Raw genomic sequence first — 19860 nt, forward strand, 5'->3', positions numbered from 1 at the left:
AAAACAGTGACCAAGTCCCTGCCAGCTGCTCTCTGCCCAGGAGCTCATACAAAAGCCCTCAGCTCTCGGGAGGTGAGAACTTCTGTCTCCGTCTGATCGATGAGGAAATCGAAGCTCTAAGAGACAAACAGATCTGCCCAGGTTACTCGTGGGGCTGAGAGCAGCCGGGTACCACTCAGACCCCACTCCAGACCCATGTGCAACCCTGAGACAGGAAGGCAGTACCACCCACAGGTGCCCAATCAACGACAACCCTGCCAGCCGGAGCTCTTACACAATGACTCAGGTGGCACCAGAGGTAAAGAATCTGCTTGCCAATGCAGGAGACCTAGGTTTGATCCCTGGGTTGGGAAGATCCCCTGGTGAAGGGCATGGCAATCCACTCGTGTATTCTTGCCTGGAGAATCCCATGGACAGAGGAGCCTGGCGGGCTAGAGTCCATGGGGGTCACAAAGAGTCGGACACGACTGAAGCAACTGAGCATGCACACACTCACTTTGCTAAAATAAAAGGGAGACCCCCAAAGGGAACATTAGGAGGCTAACGTCCACCTGGAGTACTTGTGGTGATGGGCCAAAAGCTTCATCTCACCTGGGTGAAATCTTTACCAACATAAGGGGTGTGGCTGTTAATACTAAGTCATACAAGTTAATGCTGAATTACACATGCCATAGTTACAAGCTGCTGGCCAAGATGCCAAAAATGAAGATTAAAATTAAAAAAAAAAAGTTTTTAAGATTTTTTTTTTTTTTGGATATGAGCCAGACAGTCTTTAATGAATCTGTTATATTACTACTTCTGTTTTATGCTGTGTTTTTTTTGCCCTGAGGCATGTGGGATCTTATCAAACCCGCACCCCACCCTTCCCCCACCCCCACATTGGAAGGCAAAGTCTTAACTACTGGGTTGCCAGGGAAATCCCCCCTCAAATTTTAAATATATACATTATGCATTAATTATATTATAAATGGTAGTCATGATGATTTTTCAAATACCAAAAAAGAAAACAAAAAAACAGGTAAGAAGGTTAAGACCACCTGTGAGTTGAATACATAAATTTTCACTATTAACAGTTTGATGTATTTTTCTTCTTTTTGTTATGCTTGTAAATTGCTTGAACACAAAATCACGTGCTATGGGGTACATGTTCACGTTGCCCATAAAATTCATCTCCAGTGTGATGTACATGGAGGTGGGGCCTTTACGGGGTTATCAGGTCATGAGGGTGGAGTCTTCGTGAGTGCAGTTCCTGCCCTTAAGAGAAGGGGTCAAGGAGTTAGCTTCCTGTCTTCCCACCTTGTGACACAGGAGCCACCTACAAGCCTGGAAGAGGGTCATCAGAGCCTGACCATGCCAACACCTGGACCTCAGACTTCCAGCTTGCAGAACTTGGAGACAAATGTTTATTATCACAGCCGCCCAGTCTATGGAGTTTTTGTTACAGCAGCACAAACTGCCAACACTAGGGTGTCACCACGAACTCGGTAACCTCGTAAAGCTTAACATTACGCCGGAGCGCTTTCCACGTGAGTGTTCTTGTTAACATCTTTATGAAGACAGCTTCACAATCACAGCCCAGGGATGTGTAGTAACGTAGAGGTTTTCCTATACCATCAGCACTGCCCATAGTTTTCCGGTTGGTGTAAAAAATGCCGTGATGAACCCTCTGCACATACGTTTCTGCCAGCATTTCCTGTGAAAGGAAGGACTGTCAGGCCCTCTTCTGTGCCCACTGAGCAGCGTCTGCAGGCAGGTGGGTGACACAGGACTCACAGCCCAGTGCCCGGCACGGCACAGCACAGGTCTCTAAGGACAGACATTTGCTTTGTGTCCACAAGAACTCCACAGACCAGGAAAGCAGCCTGAGGTCACGTGCCCTGGCCCAGGTCCTGGCTCTGACTGAGCAGAACGACCCGAGGCCAGCGACAGCAGGGTGAAGGCGGCTGGGAGTCTGTCTCGGGAGGAGTATGTCGAGGCTGAGGCTGACCCAACAAAGGAAAAACAAACACCGCTGGACTCTGGTATGGGCAGTGAGGGTCCATGGGGAGTCCTGCCCACAACAGGGGGGGCGACCACAGACCAGGAGTGTGTGGACACTCGGGCACCGGACAAGTGCTCTGAATCATTGGTTTGAAAAGTAGGTCAGGAAACACTGTGTCAGATGGTCTAGCATTCAGCTGGCAATCATGTGCATATGTAGATCTAGAAATCTAACACTGCCAAGGTCCTAAATATTAACTAAGACAAATCAATGGATGATTGATCTTCTTCCTGCTTTACAGTAGAGTCCAATCATTCCAAGAACTACACGACTTACCATTTTCCTTAATGAGAAGTTCCTCTGCAGCACGTGCTGCCAAACTTGAGTTACCCGTAAATTTTCAGGCACTGCGTATGAGGGGGGCCTGGTGTGTACCCGCTGAGGGTACGCTACCAGAGGGATTACAAGACTGAACACTGCAGTTAGTATCTGAAAAACACGTCAAGGATTACTGTTCAATCTCTTCTGACACGAAAAGCCTGTTATCCCATACAGAGTAAAAATAAAGGGTGAAAGACACGATTTCTCAAACGTAGTAATACTGGGTTGGCCAAAAAATTAGTTTGGGTTTTTCCATTAAGATGTTACGGAAAAACCTGAGTGAACTTTTTGGCCAACCCAGTACTTTGCAACCAGAGCCAGTCAATATCAATTGTGAGCACTGGGTGAAAAGAAAATAAAGATTTCTAGTTCCACGAAGGTGGGGTCTCCCTGTTCTCCAAGGTCTTCCTTTTTCACAACTAAAATCTCTGGATTTTAACAAGCAAGCATACGGTCTTCCCTGGTGGCTCAGTAGTAAAGTATCCACCTGCCGATGCAGGAGACAGCAGTTTGACCCCTGGTGTGGGAAGAGGCCTCATGCTGTGCAGCAACTAAGCCCACGCGCCACAACTAACGGGCCTGTGCTCTAGAGCCCGGCATCAGTTACAACCACCGAAGCGCTCTCAGCCTGGAGCCTGTTCTCTGCAATTAGAGAAGCCAAAGCAACAAGCAACCCACACACTGCAACCAAGAGCAGCCGCCACTCGCCGCACGTAGAGAAAGGGCCTGTGCAGCAGCAAAGACTCATCACAGCCAAAAAGAAACACACAAATAAAATTAATAAAACAAGCACAGAGGGCTGAGAGGGACATGAGAGTGGGCTCCCTGGGGACCATGGGGTTTGAGGAATGACATGGGGGTGACTCTCCTGGATCCTCCGATTACCCTCCACACCCCCAGCCACAGCACCGCGGGCACCTGCAATGCAATCTCCAACAGGCGGAGAGAAAACACAGTAAGGAGAGCCTGTCTGCTTCAGCCTGAGGATGGGGGATGGGGCTCCCCCAGAGGAAAGTCTCTTAGCTATGCCCACCCTACTGCAGCTGAGCACTGCATGCCACCCACCCCCCACCCAGCAGGAGTGCTCCGTGCTCTGCAACCATCCAGGTGGTGCGGCAGGTTAGGTGGGGAGCTGGCCTCCCAGGTTCTGCCCAGTGGAAACAGAAGATGCTACGGTCCCACCCTGGGGGCCTCGTGGAGAGCTGACCCCGTTGTTGTTTAGTCGCTAAGTCGTGTCCCACCCTTTGTGACCCCGTGGACTGTAGCCCGCCAGGCTACTCTGTCCTCACCGTCGCCTACAGTTCGCTGACCCGCCACCCTGGCTAAGCAGCATGGAAGCGGTAACAGGCTGGGTGAGCCACCACTGCACATGTGCGCGTGAGCACACACACACACACACACACACATGCACGCACACGCACACGCATGTTATCAGTGGGCCCAGCCCCACCTCTGCCTAACGCTGATGAGCAATGAGACAGAATGAGTCAGAGCGAGTCACCCTTACCTGTGGCAGGGGGAGGGCTGGCGGGAAGCTGAACCTGCCCGGCCCCTGGCAGCAGTAAGACTGAAGGAGGCAGCAGGAAACCCACTGGCCCCCCATCCCAGCCTGAAGAGTCAGCAGGACCCGGTGGGTCTCCAGGCCTCCACAGCCACCCAGCATGAAGGCGGAACCAGGATGGGAGGCAGGGCTGGCGTTCGCCCCCCCTGCAGCCCCACACTGGTGTCAACAGGGAGCAGAGAGGAGCTGAGCCTTGGCCCCCCCTCCTGCAGAAACAGGCCTGCCAGTCAGCCCACCACCTCTTCCCCTCCTCGAATCGGCAGGGCCGGGGGAGCATCCGCCCCCAGGGGGGCTCCGTGAAGCCGCAGTCAGCGCCCTGCTGCGCTGGGAACTGGGAAGGGATCCGAACGTCCACTCCCCTAGCCCTGGCAGGAGCAGGCAAAAGCTTAGAACTGAAACATACATTTAGAGTAAGAAACCACTGGACAGGACCAACAGCAAGAGTGGAAGTGACAGATCAGAGAACTGGCTGACAAGAAGCTGATCAACAGAACTTCATCAGGGGAGAGAGGGTACGTGATGAAAAATGAACAGCATCTCAGGGACCTGTGAGACCCCAACACAACACTAGTACTCTCCTACAGGAGTCCCTAAAGAGGCAGGAAGGGACTGGGAAAACATCCAGAAACGTAACGGCTAAAAATTCCCAAACTTGGCACAAAACATCAAATCACAGATTTAAGAAGCTGAGTGAATCTCAAAAGAGATAAAAAATCCAAGCCACATTACATTTCTAGAAGCTAAACACAAGGAAAACCCCCAGAAATAGCCAGACAGAAACGACACAACACTTATAGGAAAACAACTCGAGTGACAAAGGATTTCTCACCTACAAGTGAGAAATGACAGGAGAAATGTCAGGAGGAAATGACATGTTTTTCAAGCACTAAAAAAAAAAAAAAAACCCAACAGCCATCAACCACAAATTCTATATCCAGTAAAGATATCCTCTGGGGTGGAGGGGAAATAGATTCTCAGATGAAAGAGAACTAATGATTGTTGCTAGCAGGCCTGTCATTGAAGAATGATAAAAGAACGCCTCTAAATAGGAAGGAAATGGTAACAGTCTTGGGACTTCAGAAAGGAAAGAACATTAGGAAGGGAAAAAAATGGAGGTACATATAATAAAGTGGTCAATTTTTCAGGAGTTTCTTAAGTTATATTTGATGGTCAAAGCAAAAATAATAATAATAATAGTGTCATCTGGCATAGTACTCAGTGTACATGGAAGAATATTTTTAAGACATTTAAAAATCAGGGCAGAGACTTCCCTGGTGGTCCAGTGGTTATCAATCTGCCTTCCAATGCAGGGGACATGGGTTCGATCCCTAGTCAGGGAACTAAGATCTCATATGCTGTGGGGCAATTAAGCCCACACACCACAACTATGGACCTCATGTGATCTGAAGCTTGTGTATCACAACTAGAGAAGCCTGTGCACCTCAACAGAAAGTACCACATGCTGCAACTAAAACCCAGAAATAAATTGAAAAAATTTAAAGAAATAATAGAATAAAATAAAAAACAGGGCAGGATAAAGGGACCTAAAAGGAAGAAGTAAGGTACCTATGCTGAGCTGAAGTCATAAAACAGTGGTATCACTGAGAGTGGCAGATGATAATAAGTTGCAAGTTATGCATGTACAGCGTAACCCCAGAGCAAACACAATGGCTTCCCTGATGGCTGAGCGGTTAAGAAGCACCTGCACGCAGGAGACTGGGGTTCAATTTCTGGGTCAGGAAGATCCCCTGGAGGAGGAAGGAGCAACTGACTCCAGTGTTCTTGCCTAAAAAATCCCATGGACAGAGGAGCCTGGTGGGCTACAGTCCATGGGTCACAAAGAGTCAGACATGACTTAAGCGACTAAGCACAGAGCAGTATGTGTAAAAAGACTACAAAAAAAACCAAGATGGAATTGTAAAAAGTGTTCAAATAATTCTTAGTAAGATTGAAAAAAAGAAACACAAAACACGAACAGAGGAAACAGAGACAGTAAGCTGGCAGACTTAAGCTCTAACAGCAGCAGCGACCTTAAACGCAAACGGTCCTAGCGCACAGCTGAGAAGACCGACTGAATGTGGTAGAAACACAGCATCAGCTAAAGACACACTGCATACCAAAAAACCTCACTGCAAATACAAACACTGCTAATATCTTTTACAAAAAGCAGGGGTGGCTGTATTAATATCTGATAAAGTAGACGTCACAGCAACGATAAAAGGAGCACTCTAACAGGAAGACATAATTCAAAATGTGCACACACCTAACAGTGCCTTGCAGCATATGGAAGAAAGTCTGACAGATATGAGAGGAGAAATAGACAGACCCACCGCTATAGCTGGGAACTTCAACACTGTACTCTGAGGAGCTGACAGAACAACTGGACAGAAACTCGGAAAGGATACAGAGGAACCAACAGCACAAGCAGCTGGTAAGAGCGAATGGACAGATGCATAATGACGGCCATCCAACAGCAGGAGACAAATGCCCCAACCCACAAGCACCCGTGGACCATTCCCCAAACAGACCGTATCTTGACCCATAAAACAAACCCCAAAAAATTTAAAGGAACCGAACTCATTCAGAGTACGTTCTCTGACCATATTGGAATCATACAAGAAAATATCAGAAAGACAAGACAATCTTCAAGCACCTGGAAATGAAACAACACACGTCTAAATAGTCTAGGGTCAGAGGGTCAAGGGAGTAACACAGAAGTCAATGAAAATGAAAACAATATATGAAAATATGTGGGATGCAGTTAAAGCAGGGAAGAAGAGACATTTATGACACTAAACTTTTGTAGCAGAAAAGAGGAAAGGGACTGCTACCCTAAGTTCCTACCCTCAAGAAATCAGAAAAAACAAAACAAAGTACACAGCAGAACGATAAAACAACAGGGTTGAAGACAGGAAAATAATAGAGAAAAGTAAATGAAACAAAAGGCTGGTTTAAAAAAAAAACAAAAAAAACAGACAAACTATAGAAAGACTGATAAAGATTAAAAAATAAGAAAATACAAGTATTTGGATGCACGATCTGTTGTGATAGCCCATTTCATTCCTGATATTAGTAACTTATAGTTTTCTATAAGTTATAACCAGGACTGAGACTAAAACAATTTTGGAAATTTGCACACTCTGGCAAACTGGCAGTTTCTTAAAACAAACTAAACTACCATCTGACCCAGAGATTGCATTTCTGGACATTTACCCCAGAGAAATGATGAAGACTCACGTTCACACAAAAACCTGTACAGGAACGTTCTGTTGTCTTGGCGAATGGCCATCTCACAGGGGGGCAGACAGACAAATAGACGTGAAAAAACATTCAGTATCCCTAGTACTGCAATAAGCTGTCACCATGCACGTGTCAGGCAGTGGCCAGTCTGACAGCAAGGCAGCGACTTAAAAATGAAGGCCGGTGCCCATGGCCTTCAACTGAAAGCTGCCCAAAGACATACCAGAGGGCAAAGTGTGATGTCCAGTGAGAGCTGGCAAATGCCCCCAAGTTCCAGCTATGCCAGGTCCCTGCCAGAACCCTGCCAACAACCCAGTGCCCTTCCACAGGCCAACAGGGAGGCGGAGGCACATGCGATACCCACAGCATCCTGGATGGGCCTCAACGGCTTCACGCTGAGTGAAAAGAGCCAAGTGCAGAAAGCCACTGACGGTGTGACTCTATTTTGACAGCACACTTAAAAGGACAGAAGTACAGACATGCCACGCAGATTCATGGCTGTTGGGGTTAGGGAGCAGGAGGGTGGTGGCTGTGACCATAAAAATGTGCAAGAGAAACCGAGGGATGGAATTCTTCTGGATCCTGACCGCCCTGGGGGTCACACAAACCTACACATCTGATAAAATGGCAGGGAACAGGCTCCCAGGCACACAAACGGAGTCCATGAGAAACTGCTGAAATTTACATAAGGCAGTGGGGTTCTGAAACATCGCGTGCTGGCCATGACGCTGTGGCTGTGTAAGCTCCTCAGCCGTGTCACACTCTTTGCGACCCCATGGACTGTAGCCCGCCAGACTCCTCTGTCCATGGAATCCCCCAGGCAAGAATGCTGGAGTGGGTTGCTATTTCCTTCTCCAGGGGATCTTCCCGACCAAAGGATCAAACCCACGTCTCCTGTACTGCAGGCAGATTCTTTCCTGTCTGAGCCACCAGGAAGTCACCGTGCTATTTAAACAAGACGCTGCCACTGTGGTGAGCTGGGTAAAGGACACCCAGGCCCTCTGTTATTTCTTACAACTGCGTGTCCATCTATTTTTACCTCAAAGATTTTGTTGTTTTTTTTTTAATAGATGTAACTTTAAAATGTCTAGAAAGCTATAACTTACTGAAGTTGTTAGGAACCAGTGAAGAAGCTGTTCCCTCTCTGTCTTCACTTTCTGCCCCGACACAGAACATAGTAATACAAACCACCTGTTTCTCTTGGTGTCCAAACGAGAGACCTTGGGGTTTGGAGGCCAGAACCAAGTCTTCAGCAAAGAAGACTATCATCAGGATTTGTGGGCAGACTTACGGTGCCCAAGGAATCAAATCACTCCACCTTCCACCTTCTCAAAACCTGCATGTACCACAGAGTTTAAAGAGGTGAAACAAAACCGATATTTACATTTGCCCGGAGAGTAGATCGTACAAAGCTCATTTGATGTTTAAGATGCTTACAAGATTACGGTGATTACTTTCACTCATCTAAGTCAACAGAAGTAACCAAAGGGATAAGTTCCATGGAAATGAGGTGCTTTGAGAGGAAGAGTCAGGTCTGGCTGCTGAAGCACCAAGCTGGGTCCAGCTTCCTCATCTGCAAGGCCAACCCATCCCAACCCATTCTGTTAGAGCAGAATGCTAGCCACAGACCTAATCTGACTTTTTTCTCGTAGTCCCACTTAAAGAAGTAAAAACAAACTGGTAAGATTAATATCAAAAAATACTTAATGCCCAAAAAACATATGAAAAGATGCTCAACGTGACTAACCATTAGGGAGCTGCGGATCTAAACCACAAGGAGTTATCACCTGACTCCTGTTAAAATGGCTATTATCAAAAAAAGATAACAAATGCTAGTTGAGGATGTAGAGGAAAGGAATACTGATGGTGGGAATGTAAATCAGGGCAGCCGCTGTGGAAAACAGTATGGAGGTTCCTTAAAAAACTAAAAATAGATCTACTGTAGGACCCAGCTATCCCACTTTGGGGTACGTATCTGAAAGAATGGAAAGAAAGACCTCAAACAGAAATATGCACATCCACGTTCACAGCAGTATCATTCACAACAGCAAAGAGATGAAAGCAACCCAATGATCACCAACAAGTGAATGGATAAAGAAAATGTGGTTTATACATACAATGGAATCTGATTCAGCCTTAAAAAGGAAGGAAATCTGCTTCATGGATTACAATGTGGATGACTCCTCAGGACATTATGCTAAATGAGATAAGCCAGTCAGAAAAAGTCAAGTACTGTGTAACTCCACTCACATGAGGTACCTAATTAGAGTCATCAAATTCACACGGAAGGTAGAATGGTGGCTGCCAAGAGCTGGGTGGGAGAGAAACGGGGAGGTGCTTTCAGTTCAGTCGCTCAGTCATATCTGACTCTTTGCGACCCCATGAATCACAGCACACCAGGCCTCCCTGTCCTTCACCAACTCCTGGAGTTCACTCAGACTCACGTCCATCGAGTCAGTGATGCCATCCAGCCATCTCATCCTCTGTCGTCCCCTTCTCCTCCTGCCCCCAATCCCTCCCAGCATCAGAGTCTTTTCCAGTGAGTCAACTCTTCGAGTGAGGTGGCCAAAGTACTGGAGTTTCAGCTTTAGCATCATTCCTTCCAAAGAAATCCCAGGGCTGATCTCCTTCAGAATGGACTGGTTGGATCTCCTTGCAGTCCAAGGGACTCTCAAGAGTCTTCTCCAACACCACAGTTCAAAAGCATCAATTCTTTGGCGCTCAGCCTTCTTCACAGTCCAACTCTCCCATCCATACATGACTACAGGAAAAACCATAGCCTTGACTAGACGGACCTTTGTTGGCAAAGTAATGTCTCTGCTTTTCAATATGCTATCTAGGTTGGTCTTAACTTTTTCTTCCAAGGAGTACGCATCTTTAACGGCTACCAAATTTCAGTTGTGCATGATGAGAAAGCTCTAAGAACTGGCTACACAGCAATGTGAAGACGTGCAACATGACTATAGAATATTCTCAGAAACAGTGAAGACAGTACATTTTGTGTTTATTAAGATAAAAAAATATATAATTTAACCCATATATTTAACCCATATATTCAAAATATCTCAGCAAACAATTCATACAAAAAAGACTGAGGCATTTTACTTTCTTTCTCAGATGCTAAACCTACAAACCCCAGCACTCGCGGACACTGACTGACCTCTCAGCCTGCACTAGTCCCATGGCAACGGCTCGATGCTCCCGGGCGGCTTCCCCACTGGGCCCGTGCTCCCGCCACCGTACCCATCACTCCTACACAACACACCTGACAGCTGGATCTAAATAACAAAATCTATTTTTTGACAGGGGTGGGCAAGGTCATCTTCCTGCAAAAACTTTTTGGGAAACCTTATTTGTCCCTGGTCAGCTCTATGGAAAGGCAAAGCTTGAATGACTCTGAACATCCTCTAAGCACCTCCTCCTCCTCTCCAGATCTCATCAGGACCTTCAGGATGTCATGTCCCCACTCTGAGAGCTCATAGTTTAAAAGAGGAGCCAGTTACCAGCTATTAAGCATCGCAGGCACAAGATGCTGAGGGATGGACTTGAAGAACAACTCAATTAACTCCCACCAGTGGATTCTAATGTGCCAGGAATAAGCATAACATTTACCAAAAAAAGTATGGGAGCTGTTAATAACTAGCATTCACCTATACTCAACCTTTCTGAGCTCTGATTTGCAACTGCTTCGACTTCATCTTCAAAGCATGAACTTGTACAGAATTTAGTGCACATCTGAATAAAACACATCCATGGCATAAGCACACTCTCCAGAAAAGGCACTCTGCAAATCAACACCTCTGTTGGTGATTCTGATGAGAATACACAGCTCACTAATTTAAGATAGCATTAGAAGGCGATGGCACCCCACTCCAGTACTCTTGCCTGGAAAATCCCATGGATGGAGGAGCCTGATAGGCTGCAGGCCATGGAGTCGCTAAGAGTCGGACACAACTGAGAGACTTCACTTTCACTTTTCACTTTCATGCATTGGAGGAGGAAATGGCAATCCACTCCAGTGTTCTTGCCTGGAGAATCCCAGGGACGGGGGAGCCTGGTGGGCGGCTGTCTATGGGGTCGCACAGAGTCGGACACGACTGAAGCGACTTAGCAGCAGCAGCAGCCAAGTCAATCCTCCCAGGGGGTAAAGAGAATAAAATTTGGTAAAAATGAAAAAACTGTCTCTCTTACAAATATTTTTTGAACGTATCTTCAGAAAAATTGAGGACGAAGACGACAACGGAAAGACATTTATAGCTCAAACATCTGTTGTATACCCTAGACAAGACTTTACTTTCTCAGGACAAAACCGCAACATACACGCTCTCCACCCCGAGTCACTCAGCAGAAAGCTGTTCTGTGGCCAAAGGAAGCCCTAAGGAAGGACCTCTTTCTAACCTCCCATTTGTGCTGCCGCTGGTTGAAATCAGTCATAATGACCTCTTTGTGAAAAATGTACTTTGTGACAAATTATCAAAAGCCTCATTGAACATCTTAATGGGTATGGCTGAGCAAGGAGTACTACGCATGGCCATGCTGAGAACACAAGTTGATCAACTCATCATGTTGAAGTGGTCCCCAGGCACTGAAGTATTTTAAGAATAGCCAGGAAAAAAAGTTACAGACTACGAAAGATCCAAGTTTTATTCTTTAACACACTCACATCTTAATCCCCTCCCCCCATCAGTAATTCACTCCAATCCCAATAAATCTCCCAAGAACTTAATACTGAAAACTTGATGCATTAAGTTCAGACAAACTCCTCCAAACTTATCATTTAATCCTATGCATTAACCTCTAAGTTATCACACCAACCTATGGGAATGCAGTTAATACTATAAAATTACACCTCGGGATCCATTATTCTATACTTCACAGGTAAAAACCATAACTTTGCTTAATAATTTAGATTGTGATCTCGCTAAAGCTCTACATCTGTCATCTCAAGTAACGGTGCTTACCTTATCATTAGCTTGCTAAACATCACCAGAAAAAGCACTCATGCCCATCCCTACTTAAACAAAAACACAAAACCACCACACCCACTATTCCTGGTTGAAGGAGGAATATTCCAGGCAATGAGAAACTATTTCTATGCACTAAGCTACCTGCAGAAACTGATACAAAGGTCTGCAGGGGGAAACTATAATAGCTTCTGAAGGATCCTTCAGGAAAAAAAAAAAAAAAAAAACATGGGGTTTTTAAACATCCACAAGCTTTCTTGGTGGCTCAGATGGGAAAGGATCTGCCTACAATGCAGGAAACCTGGGTTCTATCCTGGGTTGGGAAGATCCCCTAGAGAAGGGAAAGGCTCTCACTCCAGTATTCTTGCCTGGAGAACTCCACAGAAAGAGGAGCCTGGCAGGGCTACAGTCCATGGGGTCACCAAGAGTCAGCACGACTGAGCAACTAACACTTTTCACATTTTCGTTTAAACATGTACACTGTAAAACCCCATTAACTCATTTAGTAACTCATTGTGTACCTATAAATGCTCCTACAGTCAAGAGCATTTTCAAGGGCAGAAAAACATATGCAAACACCAAGACCTTCTAAGGCTGAAATGAACTCGGGAATAGCAATAACTACAGTAATAGTAAAACTTCCAGTTCCTTTCAAAAGGAAGGGGTCCTAATAAAGCAACTCTCAGCATTTGGCAGGAGATGAGCAGCCAACATGTACAGCTGCCGGTGTTTCTGTCATGTGTCGGTCACTTCCCAGGTGTGCCCAACTTCTGAGGTTCTTTCTAATTTTGCAACATGGGGCCAGACCTGCACAGCTTATCCTACTGAAGATTTTATAGACAGAGCTCTGTGGTATTTGCAAAACTAAGATTTGTCATTGCGGTCCAGCAGTCACATATCTACCCTGATTTCATTTTAATTAGCTTTTGACATGGTGTCACCTATGTTTTAAACAGAACCTATGCTGGATTTCTTAATCCTTAATGCTGCCAACTTACTTATATCTCAATACAGGAGAGCTAATCTGGATAAATGATAAGTGAGATTCTGGTCACTCCTAATCAAGATAAGAACCTTTTCCACTACTGAAGAACAGTGATTTGAACCAACCCACTGATTAGGGTGGCTAGAACTGCATATACTCAGTCACATGCTGGAAGCTGAACTGGTCAAATCAAGCCCACAGATGTTTTTATGTGGCTTGTACTGTGCTTTCAAAATTCTAAATGAGTTACACTGTTTAATAATCAGATTACAGACATAAAGCTCTGCATTCTCAGACTATCTGGCCTGGAGGAAAACCTCCAGGGGATCTTCCTCACCCAGGTATCAAACCTGGATCTCCTGCATTGCAGGCAGATTCTTGACCATCTGAGCCACCAGGGAAGCCCCTTCACATAGGAAAACCTACCAGCTAGAGGCCACACAGCCTCACAGCTACACCTGGGGGCACCCAAATGGACAAGGGCAAATGCTCTTCAAGCTGGCGCGTGCTCCTGCCCTCCGTCAGGGCCCTCACCAAAGGGACTGCCAGACTTTTCTGGGCATCATGCTTGCCACTCCTCCTTCAGACTCTAGAACTGCCTTTAACCCCTGAAATAAAATTCCACAATCTAATCCTGTTAGTACTATGTCCAAACCCCTAACTCCTAGAAAACAAAAGAAGTCTAAAGAGAAATCTAAGTAGAAAACAAACTATTTTCATGGTTCTATGGTGGGAAGGCAGATATGAACTAGTTCATCTTTATAAAAATATCATTTTTAAATGATTAACTTCTCTCATCTCTTTCTCCACAGTTCTGGTTAGGTTATCATGCTATCTGCCATAACTGATTGTGGAGTCCCTTTCAAACGGAATGTCATTAATGAGTACATCTTAACGGTGAGGACAGCATGCCGTAGTTAAGACACTTTACGAAGGCGCCGTGGGGTATGATACGTACTCCCCAACAGGCTGTTGCATGGACATCAACTCACTGCTGCCACGAAACTTGGCAACACACTTTTTAAAATGTTGGTTGGATGTTTTACTTGACATGTGCTCCATTCCCAACAGAACATGAAACAAATCAGTAAAAGGAGTCTAAACAGGGGGCTGCTCCGAATGCTCCACACTGATACTTAAGCACCCACGCATGCACAGTCGCCTCCCCGGTATTGCTTACCCATTGCACTGAGATAATGGTTGAAGGCCTGACAAGGAGGGCTTGGGGTCTGTGTGGATTTGTCACAACTCATGGGTGCCGGGCTCCTGTCTGTGTCAAAAGAGAAATACCCACTGGAGGATCGAGACAGCAAGGAGGATCTTCTCACGAAGATGAAGAGCGGGGATCTGGTAGCGAAAGGGCCAGGGCTGGCCGGTGGGGCCAGCGGGCCCTGTGGGCTGCCTTGGGGGCAGCGGTCCCCTTCTCCTTCAGGATTACCTTGCCGCTCTGTCTGTAAAGAGGTGGGGGCCCCCGGTCTGAGCTGAGGAGGCCTCTCGGCAGGCTGCAATTGTCCACCTTCTCTGTCACACTCAGAACTTACATCGGAAGGTTGCTTTGCCATTTGGTCTTTTTTTCTGCAAGGAAAATTAAAACTAGGGTTATCTTAAGTAACAATTACAACGAATTCCTAAATGGGCAAACTTTCACCTCTGCATGACAAATTCTTAGAATTAACACCCAATATTTTAACATTGTTAAAGTCATTACTAAATAGAGAAGTTCTCCATAAGATCTTCCAAAATCATAGAAATAACCTTAAAAATAAAGGTATTATTTTTGGGGGGGTGAAGTGGGGAGAGGGACTAAACTTCCTGCCACCAAACAAAACAGCAACAATGTCAATTACTCCTGGAACCGGTGCTGTAACACACACACACGTTTTAGAAGAGGCTGCTTGTTTGAGATCTATTGACAAGTGTTCTTTGCCCAGGGCCCACTAGAATAAGTCAGAAACTCCCCGCGGGCTCTGATTTCCCCGGATCAGATACAACACTGGAGCCCAGGAGCGGGCGCAGATGCAGCGATTGCAGGCGGCTGGCCGCGTTCCCCACTCCGGCCCCATTGTTCTGCCGAAAGTGCTGAGGACAGCAAGTCTGGGGAAGGTTTGGCAAGGGCCGTCAGTCGTAGTAAGTGCGTCACAATAGAGTTTGTAACTCAGCGCGGCTCGGCTCGGCCCCGGCTCTCCGCCCGCCCGCAGTCCCTCCCGCTCCTGGTCCGCGCGCCCCTCCTCCCGCGGTGAGGGGCGGGCGGCGGCGCGGGCAGCTCGCCACACCGAACCCGACAGAACTTCTCCGAGGTACACCCGCGCTGTTGAGTGCACACCTCCGAATGGGAGGAGGGTCCCCCAAGCCGGCTCCTGGCGACCCCAGCCAAATCCACAAGTAACTCCGCACGCTGAGCGGCATCAGGGCGCGCGGCTCCCGCATCTCCAAAACCCTCCCTTCCTAAGGCAATTAGGCCGAAATTTATGTCCGCCCCTTCCCTTCCGAGTAGCGTCCGAGCCCGGGCCCCGCGGCGCCCAGCCCGCGCCTTTCGCCGACCTGGAACCCCCCGACAGTCCACACGAAGGCGGCGCGGGAAACAAAGCCCGAGACTCGCGCTCTGAGCTCCCCGGGCAGCGCAAAGCCTGCAAATCGCCGTCCGCCCGCCGCCGCCGCGCTCCGCCGGGCAGCCGAGGGCTCCGCGCGCCTCGCCTGTGGCCCGCGCTGCCCCGGCCGCAGCAGCCGGGAACATCCTCCGCCTCCTCCCGCTCCTCCCCTCGCGCACTGCGCCCGCCGCCGCCGGCACCGCCGACCTCCCCGCGCCGCCGGCGCCGGGTGCCCGCGTTCCCAATTGGCCCTCGCGCGGTCGCTCGGAGCCGCAGCCAATCGGTGGCGGCGGCGGGGGCGGCGCCTGCCCAATAGGCCGCCGAAGGCGAGGCGATTGTTGACAAACTCGCCTCCGAACGCGGCTCGGGCCCTGACTGCGGCGGGAGCGGCGGCGGAGGTTTCCGGGGCTTCTGGGCCCGGGGCTGCCCAGCCAACCCTGCCCCGCCCCTCGGTCAGTCCTGGCGCCGCGCCCGCCTCTGCAGCTCCCGCCGCCCCCAAGAGCCGGTCACCTGGAGACAAAACAGGACCCGCAGGGCCGACCCCAGACTCCAGCCCCGGCCGCCGACCCCAGTCCAGGCCCGCTGGGGTGGGCACCCTAAAGGCCACCCTCTCCCCAGCCGAAGCCCCCATCCTCCTCCGACTTCCTCTCTCTTTCTCCCCATGCGCCACGGGACACGCACCAAATGGCCACCGACGCGCACAACCGCGACCACCGCCTATGGGGGCATCGCCGGGGTCCAGCGGGCATTCCACTACCTACGCCAACCCCGAGTAACAGGCCCCCGAGGGCACGGTACAGCCAGCCAGCCAGCCAGCACTGCGAGTGGATCGAGCGGCGCTTGAGCACACCCGAATCGCTAAGAGGGTCGGGACCCACGGACCGGGCCGGTTCTACAGCCACCGGCTCGTCCACCGCGTGCCCCCGGCGGTCGGAGGAGGCCCTCTTGTCTTTTGCTGTTTGTGGATCTTGCGTCTGGCATCGTCCGCAGAGCGCCCGCAGACGGGGCAGTGCCCCCAGACACGTCCCAGAGAGAGGAAGAACGCAGCAGCAGCCCAAAACTTCGGCCTGAATGAGTAAAAAGAAAAGCCGAGTCCCGTCAGTTTAATCACCGTCGCTGTTCCATAAATCCTTCACAACGGGCCTGCGCCCCGCAAAAAACCCGAGACGCGAGACCGGATGGTATCTCGCGGCCGCTACTCAGGGCCCGTCGGACCTGGCGGGCGGGCGAGATTTTACGGGCGGGCGCTCAGCCTGGTCCGGCGCGGCTGCCCCCAGGTCCCCAGCCAGCGCGGGGCGCACGCGCTGCCTCCGCCAGTCGGCCGGGAGAGGCTTCACGATCCCGGTGCGCCGCATCCCCGCCCGAGCCGTTAAGTGCTCGCAGCCTCAGTACGGACGACCCTCCCCTGCCTGCGGCACGAACTTGACCCGCACCGGTGACCGCCTCCCACCGGACAACACGCGGGACGAGGACGCGCGCCTCTAACCGCACGTGCGCGGGAAGCGGGCTGGAGGTGGCGCCGAGCTGGGTCCCGCGCCAATCTTCCATTCGTACCCGGCCTGCTCCCCGGGACTCGAAAGTATTTACCTTGCGTTTCTCAGTTCGTGAATTAGGGTCAGACATTGGGGGGACGAGGGCCACGGGAACTGCACCGAGGCGGCGGCACCGGCTGCGGCGGCGGCGGCGAGAGCGAGGCGAACCCAAGCAGCCTGAAACGGTGCTGGCCGCAGAGGGCAGGGCGCGCAGGGCGGTTGCGAGAATCCGAGGACAGCGGCGGAAACGGCGAAGTAGGACAGAGCGCTCCTGCAGGACCGAGACCTGGCGGCTGCGCGGAGCGAAGTGAAACCTGCGCGCCTCTGCTGCCCAGCTCAGGCTGGCGGCCCCAGGTCCGGGCCCAATCACCGTGGGCTCCGCCCCCGCTAAGTCCCGCCCGGCGCGCGGGCTGGCAAGCCCCGCCCCCGCGGCGCCGAGGCCGCCCGCGCGTGCAGGCTCGGACAGGTAAAGGAGGGGGCGTCCCCGCCGACTTCCCCGCTGCGCGCGCCGCCGGCCCTGCCCCTGCCGGACGTGTTTACCCGAGAGACTTGGGCTACGGACTGCTCGGCGCACCCCCATCCCCCATCCCAAAGTGCACTCTCTCCTCCCCACACCCCCCGCAATTCACTGGTGGCCAAGGCGTGCGAGTGGAACAGAGGGGGCGCTCCGGGCACACTTTGAGCCAGCACCGGCCTCTGCCGCCCGCGGAAAGCCTCAAGAGGCGCCCCTGAGCCTTGGCTCTGCCTCGGGAGTTTCCCTTCTGAGCCGTCCTGGGGCAGGCGCCGAGACTGGGTGGGTCCTCGGGAACGCGCAGGTCCAAGGGTGAAAGGGGTGTCTCTTTAGTTCTCCCTTCCAGATGAGGGGGCTCCGCGCTGGACCCCCATCTGCCGACTGCTCATCTTCCCCTCTCTCTCGCCTAAGGCGGTACTCTTAGGCGCCCTCTCTAAAGCCACCCCAAGCTGCATCCAGCTTTTCTCCCGCGCCAAATCTCCCCTGGTAAGAGGTAAAGCCTGAAAATGGGGATATGAGAAAAGGACCCAGGGCGATCCCCGGATGCGTTTTTCCGCAGCCCCGCTGCGAGACTGGGAGTGAACGCTGAGCAGGTGAAATAGGGAAATGAAAAAATCTTTTAAAATCCTTTTAAGAAAAAAGGACTGGGAAGAGTCGTGGCCTCCAGATGGGAGATAGGATGGCCTCCACTTGGTTGGGTCCTCGAGAATTGTTTGGCTCTCAGAGAACCGTCCAGGAATGGTCCCCTGGCGTGTTAAGGTCAGAGAAGGCAGCGCCGAGGGCCTCGGAGGGCTCGTAGAGAGCAGCAGGGAGAGCGCAATATACCCCCACCCCTCCTCCCTGCGGGTCCCCTTGTCCTTAGAGTCCGAAGCCCCACTCCACTCCTTCCCCGGAAGACCCAAGTCTGTGAACGCCGTGGTCCGCACGCCTACGGCCCTTTCAATACGCATCCTGCATCCCTACCTCTGCCCTTCCCTGGGCTCCCCTAGTTTTGAGACTCCCGCAGCCGGAGTAGTGGAGGGCAAATCGGTTAGGAGATGGAACATCCCGCCGCGGGAGAGATCAGGCTAGACGGATTACAGACTCAATTTAGAGGCCTCCCTAACCCGAACCCCAGAAGAGTGCCTCGGTGCAAAGAAGCAAATCAGCGAGGAATGATCCCGCCGTCTGGCCACCTTGGTCAGTTTTTATGTTTTATAAGCAAATGCGGAACATTAACAGCAGAGCCCAAGGTTTGTTTTCTCAGCGCAACCTCCCGCGAGTCCTGAGCGAGGTGAAGGAGGCCGAGAGGCTGGAGGACGAGCGCCGGGCTCCACCCCGGGATTTCGCTGCAGGAGGGAAAGGACGCGCGCGGGTGTCTGCAGCTTGGAACTGCCATCAGTGGCTACAGGTGGCGGCCGCAGGCAAACTCTGCGCCTTAACCTCCTATCGCGGCACTCGGGGGGGAAAAGAGACCAACCTTCTGTGCCCTCGAGGAGCCCCAAACCCGCCGCGCGCCCGAGTGCTCCGCGCTCTCCGTGGGGTTGGACGATGAAGACAGGGACCGGAAAAGAACCACACAGAAGAACCCCTGATGGTTGTTTTTTGCTTCTATGCAGCTCCGCCGCCCCCGCGTCGTCTGCTCTGGTGACCCTGTGAACACTTAAAAAAAAAAAAAAAGGAGTCGGAGAAAGCAGCCGGCTACATGCTCTTATTTGGGCCACAAACAGGCGGTCAGCTTGGAGGTGGCAGTTCGCGCAACCCAGACTGTGCTGAGGAGTTTCGACCAAACGCCTGGCGTCGGGTGACGGCGTACCCTTCACGCCCTCTCCCGCAGAGCCGCAGCCTAGGGGAGGGCGGGTAGGTACGAGGTCTTGGCTCCCGTCCTGGATGTTGCTCTTGCGGACAGCAGCAGAGCGGCGTCCCCTTCTGCCTCCGCGAGATGTGGAGAGGGAAAACGGAGGGCATAGACTGAAAGCAAGAGTGAAGTCGGGCGACATCTATGGCCCTCGCTGGAACCACAGGCGTGTCTCTCCAAGTCCCGAAACCAACTTAACTGCAGTGGATCGCCTCGCTCACCTCCCCGTGCTCTGCAAGCTGCGGGAACCTTCCCGGTGCTTAATTTCATTACAAAACTG

At 50.8% G+C, this 19860-nt stretch overlaps 1 protein-coding gene across 10 annotated transcripts in view; it reads right to left on the reverse strand.

Annotated features, from left to right (window-relative positions):
* BCL2L11 (BCL2 like 11) overlaps positions 1 to 19713 on the reverse strand; it is a 137997-nt gene extending 118284 nt beyond the window's left edge. For 3 of the 10 annotated variants that reach the window (XM_025260589.3, XM_044925575.2, XM_025260593.3), the window contains exons 1-2: positions 17288 to 17539; positions 14293 to 14687 (exon numbers count right to left, since the gene is read on the reverse strand). In XM_025260589.3, coding sequence (XP_025116374.1) covers positions 14293 to 14674 — 382 coding nt within the window. In that variant the 5' untranslated portion in view covers positions 14675 to 14687; positions 17288 to 17539. Of the gene's footprint in view, positions 1 to 912; positions 1694 to 14292; positions 14688 to 15653; positions 15782 to 17287; positions 17542 to 19202 lie in introns of those variants that run through there. The other 7 variants (XM_025260595.3, XM_025260592.3, XM_044925576.2 and 4 more) reach the window with 7 other exon arrangements.
* Positions 19714 to 19860: the final 147 nt, after the last annotated feature.

The sequence above is a fragment of the Bubalus bubalis genome, chromosome 12 (assembly GCF_019923935.1).
Source record: "Bubalus bubalis isolate 160015118507 breed Murrah chromosome 12, NDDB_SH_1, whole genome shotgun sequence".
Taxonomy (NCBI): Eukaryota; Metazoa; Chordata; class Mammalia; order Artiodactyla; family Bovidae; genus Bubalus; species Bubalus bubalis.